At 28.5% G+C, this 7529-nt stretch overlaps 1 protein-coding gene across 2 annotated transcripts in view; it reads left to right on the forward strand.

Moving 5' to 3' along the window:
* Positions 1 to 2886, forward strand: part of LOC100569264 — an 11353-nt gene extending 8467 nt beyond the window's left edge. For both annotated transcript variants that reach the window (XM_003240760.4, XM_016809047.2), the window contains exon 4: positions 1767 to 2886. In XM_003240760.4, coding sequence (XP_003240808.1) covers positions 1767 to 2011 — 245 coding nt within the window. In that variant the 3' untranslated portion in view covers positions 2012 to 2886. The remainder of the gene's footprint in view (positions 1 to 1766) is intronic.
* The last annotated feature ends 4643 nt before the right edge of the window (positions 2887 to 7529 follow it).

A 7529-nucleotide genomic window follows, 5' to 3' on the forward strand; every position in this document is an offset into this window, starting at 1 on the left:
CCAAATCTCATTGGTATTTTTTTTTTTTCTAGGTAATTGGGCAGGTTCGATATATTTTCTATTGCCATTCAATTACTTTATCCCACATTTCATCAAACTTTTTATCTGATCGCATTTCTTTAAAAATATTTATAGTTTGAGTTGACATACTAATAACAGCAGCATAATTCATGTTTATAGACTGTAGATATTTAGATAATATATTTGTATGAGTCATAACATCTTTCAAAAATACCAAACAAAACACAAATTCAAAGTCGCAAATATTTTTTAATAATGAAGTAGCTTCAGGACCACATGAAATATCAGTTTCGGATATTTCTTCAAGTGTTTTGATTATCACTTCATAATTTAATAAAATTGAATTTAATGCTTCAGCTCTACAACTCCACCTGGTATCACTTAAACTCTTCAATGTTGACGGACCACTTTTTTTCGAGAATTCCAGCAATGTTGATTCAAACACAGCATGTCGTTTTGAAGATGCACGGATAAAATTATGTAAGCTTTGCATAGCGCCAAACATATTTCTGACAAACGAAACTTGTTTAGTCAAGTCAACTAAACATAAGTTCAAAATATGTGCGTAACAATGTACATATAAGGCAGTTTGATTTTCTTGTCGTATCCTAGCCTGGACTCCCGTATATGATCCTCTCATAGCAGCAGCACCATCATAGCACTGGCCACGAATGTTTTCTATTTTCAAATCATTTTTTGAAAGTACTTCTTTAATTAAATTGGTGAGCGTTTCACTGTCAGTTTTATTGGTTTTGTAGAAACCTAAGAAAACTTCATGTGGTTGAAACATATCATCTACATACCGCACAATAAACGATACTTGCTCATGTCTAGATAAATCTTGAGTCTCATCAATTAAAATGCTGAATAATTTAGCTTTTTTGATGTCATTTACAATATTTCTTTGAACTTGTTTTGCCATAATAGATAAAAGTTCATTAGAATGAGTACCACTTACATATCGATAACCTATTTGGTTACCAGCAATAGAATCTTCCAGTAATTTGTTATCTTTGGCTCGAAGATGAAGAAGTTCATGAAAATTTCCTTTGTTTTTAGATTCATCTGATTCGTCGTGACCACGAATGGATATTCCTTGCCGTGCACAGTATAAAAGTGTATCTATTATACATTTCAGATAGTTCCTATTTTTTGTAACAGTGGTTTTATGATGGCTGTTGATTTTGGAGGCTACATCACCAACAGAACGGCTTGTTTTGAACCCAACAACTTTGGCGACAGCCTCCATATGATTTATACTTTTTTCGTGAGAAATAAATGATTTTGTTGCTTTATGCCAAGCTTTGAAACCATTTGAAACAAAAGCAACTTCGTTATTCAAAGACGGGAATACTCTACAGTAAAAGCAATAAGCCGAATTGCTAGTTGGACTATATTCTAACCAACTATGAGTATTATACCACTGTTTCTACCTACCGTAGGTACTCTTTAAACTTTAAAATTTAAATGAAGATCTAAAGTATACTAAGTGTTAATTTCTCCTAAATTAAAGTGTATTTTTGAAGAGAAAATGTTCATTGATATCTCATCTATTGAATAATAGAGTAGATAGGTACCTAAGTATATTATTTTTTTATAAAAGGGATGATTGTTAAGTAGGTAAGTAGGTACGATGTCTACATTTTTGCAATTTCTGGCGTCTATTTGTGTATCTGTAGATTGTATAACGCGTGTGTTATTGTTGATTAGGTTATAATAAATAATAACTCAACATTGTATTGCAGTGTTAACCCATGAAATTATGGTCATCAGACAATGTGCCATGAAAACTATGGACTCTCAGTGCGGTGAATTCAAATACCAAGATCACACCATGAACGGATGTATTCTCACCTGTGATTTTGACGGGTGTAATTCAGGACAAAATAATAAGCCTAATACCGTGTTACAAATTACGCTTTCTGCGCTGCTACTAGTACTAACATCATACTATATCAACAAAACTATTGAATGTTTTCAAATTACTTAGAATAATTATTTGACAAAAAATCAAATATCTAGCTTTTCAATGTATATTTTATAATTGTTAAGTAATTCATCCATTCTTTATTGTTATGATATTATTATTATTATTATTATTATTATTATTACATTATTACATAATATACATAAAAGTTAAAACTGAAATAGGGACGATAATATCACGTAACCTTATTTTTTTAAAAAATTATTATAAACTACAATACAACTATGTGTTCTTAATACCGTTCTTCCCGATTCCCGTCATTATTCTATCATCTATATTTATCTACCATAGTTCATATTATTATTATTATTATTATTATTGAAAATATCGAGCGTTTAATCTTGTATTTTCTTAGACTTAAAACGAAGGATGTGTCAACTGTCAAGTGCCATTATAATAATTGTTTTTATTTTAACTATTATGCAACATTCAATACCTACAGGTTTGTGGCCTGTTTAGGTATACTTATTTTGGTTCATAATATTATATTATAATATACAAGCTTCAATATAATTATATTATTTTTTTTTATTTTAAATTTTCAATCCTTATTTTGCTAAATTCATTATACGATTATTATAATATTATGGTTAATATTGATTATGCTAATATAAGTTAGTCATTTAAGTAAATCAACGCTGTGATTATTTTGATCTAAATTGTAAACATTTGATTACCTGGTTATTAGAAGGATAAATATTGTTATTGAATCGAGCAAAATTATGATTTTAAATATTTATAGTTTACATTTGTTGACTAGTAGGTATTGTAGACGATATTGTGTCCATAATCAAAAGTAGGAGTATATTATAATGTACGTAGTATTTAATTGCTATTTAATTAATTTACTTTCATAGTTTATCCTATGAATTCTTTGGAAATGTTATATTACAGTTGTTTATAATTAAAGTTATTTTATTTGTTTACTGTATTTTGCTATTTTTTATTCGTTTAAAAACTAAATATTGATTAAAATATAGAAAAAAATTATTCTGACTCAATAGTGTAATCCTATTTATATGTGTAAAAATTATTGGTACCTATACCTACTTTATTTATGCCTGTATATTGTATATGTATGATTAAACTTGATAACTATTATGGAGGTACAAATTTACATACCTACCTAGTGATGTATGATCAAATAATAAATAAAAATAACCAAGTTGCGGTTATGGTTTGGAGTTGAGTTTTACCTATCCGGCAGATAAAATATATACTTTCCAATCTCTATTATAATAAAATACTATGGTCTATTAGTTTTTTTTTCACTTATTCAGTAGTATATTGTGTGGCAAGGGTGGGAAGTGAGCTATTACAGTCACGGGCAATGTGTGCGGCACGAGGTCCTGAATCCTGATTTCACCCAAGACTAAAATTTCCTTCCCACACGAGTCACACATTATACGCACTATTTTTTGTCACGCCTCTGCGCTCATCAATCACGGCAAAGGTATTGCAGGGATCTATGCAACCAGATTATTCTAAGAAAAAAAATTTCATGAAATATAATGTTTACACGTCATGCTATAGGAGGTTATAATATGAATATAAATTATAAGATGTAACCAAAAGTTTATGTTTAGTAAGGATTGTGGTATAGATTTCAGTGTCTGGTTGTGCAGGGGATCCGTGTGATATGTGAGCCCAGCACTTTTGGGGATTTCCACTTTACCACCTGCTGGATGGTAAAAAGTCGTTTTCCAATGCTTCAACCATCATCGAAAACTTAACTTTTGGATCATATTTCATTTATTATACTCTTTATACATAAATTACAGATAGACACCAACAAACCCATTAGTGCACCTAATACACTAACACAAGGTAGGTAATGACATTATTTAAACAATTAGAGTGTCCTTGTTTACCACGAAAAATGATATTAATAAGTTTACTCTAGTTTAAACGTTTTGAACCTATAATTTAAGTTTAGAAAATCATGTGCTAGCTAGCTAGTGCAGATTTAGTGGTTTAGCCACTCCCGTCCTAACCTAACCTATATAAGTGGCAAAGTATGAAAAAAAGTGCCAGTCTTAGATAAATATAGGTATTAGGAATTATTATCCATTCACAGTCGATGATCCACCCTCCTATAAGTATATGTCCCATATTAAATATAGATAATCGAAAACGGAAAAATCGAATGTTAATCTCAACCATATCATAATTTATAACCATTAACCATAGAAGCATAAGTTCTGATGCATAGTTACATAACTTATGTTTGATATTCTTTTATATAATATATATAATACATGCTAATTTAAAAATAAGAATTGAAATATTTTTAATAAATATTGGTCATTTAGTACATATTATAAACTACCCTTCTACCTACTTTTAAAATCTGTGCTTTATTACTACGTCGATCACAGAAAACTAACCACATATAAAATGGTTTTAGATAGGTGATTTAGACAAAAGTTTTATTAAATCAATTTTTATATCGGCAGTGAACAATAATTCCAGAAAATTCTAGATTTTAATCATATTTATTATTACCCAAGCTTAACGTGATGTCAATATATTATTGCGGGTAGTGCAGGACAGCGAAGATTCAAAACAATTTAGCGAACAATAATTATAATACTGTGTAAAATAAATACCAAATAGCAACATTTCAACCTTATATTGAAAACGGAAATTCACGAAATTCACCTTTGTTAGCATTTGCGGCAGTTGCATGGCCCGCGTAGTTTGGATTCTCACCTCATCACTACTACACAATATATTTCCGGCCACAGACGAAACCGAAAATAACTCGAATCGTCGTACTTACACGTCATATACAATATAAGCCTATCGGTATATAATATGCAATACGCAGGTATAGTCGTTCAGAGTAGGTACATACGGAAGTATTTTCCGTAATTAAATTCCTGATTGTCGGGCATTGTACTATACGTGACGTGTGTGATAATTAATTTTGAATTGTTGTTAAGATTTAAAAATAACATTATAGGAACGTAGTACGAATAAACCATGGGCAAAATAATTCAAATAATTGCTTTTCGGTGCTGATATACGACTGATATTCGAAATATTACTGCTGATACATATTTTTGACGTAGGTATAACAGGCATATCTAAGACACTGTGTTAAAGTGCCTAACTACATATAAGAAATTTGATTTATAATGTTATGATTTGTTATGGGTAGAACATAAATAATATTACTATGGAGAAAAGAAACATAAGGTATACCTGAGTATACCTACTCATGAATGTGACACCGATGTAAAAGTATGTAATAGTGTACTTTTCGATTGAAGATACAAGCGACAAGACAAAAGATAAGCAAAAAATAAATCATAAGGACCTAGGTATTGAACAAAAGCATTAAAATCCTAGATACCTGACAAATATATTATTTGATTATGATAGAGCCATAGAGTATTTGTGTTACAACTTATTAGAGTTATGACATTATATTGTTGGTACGTGTACTTATAGTAAGCGGTAACCAGTAGCCACTAAGCATTCGAGTACCTAAGCTATACCGAAAATTAATTTTATAAAAACTGAAATTACGAGTAAAGGTTTTTTAATCAAATGCATTTTATTTAATGAATAAAAATATATATATTTAAGAAAAATAGCCACTGGTTACATTTTAGAGATATACATTTATTCTAGAACATAATATCCTTAAAAAATCAATCAGTTTCAATAAACAATTTGTATTAGAAAAAATATTATTTTTATTTATAATAGATACCTACCTACCAATCATTTTATCTCAACGATTATAATTTTACTTAATATTAATTATTGATGATTTTAAATATTCTTAAATACTTACTATATGAAAAATAATTAAAAAAATCAACCATAATATTATTATATACAATATTATATGTCATATAACCGTACTTATATGATCTGTCATCTATGACACTTAAAATATGCTATAATTTACCCAATATATGGTTAGAAATTTAAAATACTAGAGAACCTATAAGAACCTAGAATAGCTACTGGTTAGAACTTATATATTAAGTAGATCATCGTTTTAATTTCCGAATTCGATAGCTACGAACGAATATCACTATTATGTCTATAGGTAAATCTACATTCTGCAGATTTAAATAAATTCCAAAATGGTGGGTAGGTAGTAAAAAGTATAAAAATAACTTGATCAGCATAAGAATTATTAACAATAATCAATAATATGGAGATAACCTATCGATTAATTTGTAATTTTATATAAATAAAATTATTATCAACTAACAATATAATTATTATTATATAATACTCATGAAGGATTTTAAATTGGATATAATTGAGGTTAAGTATACAAGTTGACATTGATAGTTTAGTCATAACTCATAACAATCATCCGACGACCAATCATCTCAAGTGGCACGGTGTATCAATAAGTATTTAGTATTATTAATATCAATAGACAATAATATCAATAATATAAATATTTCTTATTCTATAGGTAGGTATTTAAAATAGATTCTAATAATTACAATATACGTGGAATCAGTGGCACTGAATTATTTGAAATATATTATGGTCTATAGCAACACACCTCAAGGGGCCTCCAACATTCTCCCCCTTTTTTTTCAATTTAAAAATAATAGCAAATCAAACCACTCACATAATGAGAGTTTATTTATTTATTTTAAGTTTTTAGCTGAAAAATTAATTAAATACACTTTCGTTTCTGAGCGGAGGTTGGATAGATGAATGTATTGATTTTACAATAATGTGTTTTTTTTATTTGGCTGTGTACACGAAAAGAAGTAAAAAAATCATAGCAAATTGTGGCAAAACTGAAAATTCTCAGTACTTTTTAAAATGATCCGGTCAAAAAATTATACCTATAAGAACAGTTTTTTGTTATAGATATTTGAAGTTCAAATTTTGACAAAATTAAGATATTTAAATGAAGAAAAACAATTGTTGTTATCTTGAAGTAAATTATTTTTAAAAATAATGTTTATACTGTAACCAAATATCTAAAAATAAAACGTTAATTAACTTTTTTCCCTCACGGCATACTAATCTCAACCCATTTTTGGCCGTGGCACACTACTATATTATACTATACTATATTTTTTAGATTCTGAGTGGAACGATGAATGTATTTATTTTACAATGATGTGTGTTTTTTTTTTATTTTTTTATTATTTTTATTTTTTAATTTTTAATTTTTAATTTAATTTTTAATTTTTTTTTTGTGTCTGTCATCACCTTTTAGGACAGTAAAAGTGCTTGGATTTTCTTCAATAGTACCTTTTCTGATAGGAAAGTGAATCTAGTTGGTACTTTTGGGGGTAAAAAGTAAAATTTTTCCAATAGCTTTCAAAAGCGCCGTGGAAAACAAAAGAAAAATTAAGGAAAAACGGGAATTTTTACGCAAAATGTGTTTTCGAAAAATTGATTTTGGTTTTTGGTGTAACTTTAAACGAATGACTGTAGATACATGAAATTTTCACTGGGTGTTTATATTTCCATTTTCTATACATGATAAATTTTCAAAATATTTTGATTTGTTTTGAGCTGTTTA

This window comes from Acyrthosiphon pisum, chromosome X (assembly GCF_005508785.2).
Source record: "Acyrthosiphon pisum isolate AL4f chromosome X, pea_aphid_22Mar2018_4r6ur, whole genome shotgun sequence".
NCBI classification, from domain to species: domain Eukaryota; kingdom Metazoa; phylum Arthropoda; class Insecta; order Hemiptera; family Aphididae; genus Acyrthosiphon; species Acyrthosiphon pisum.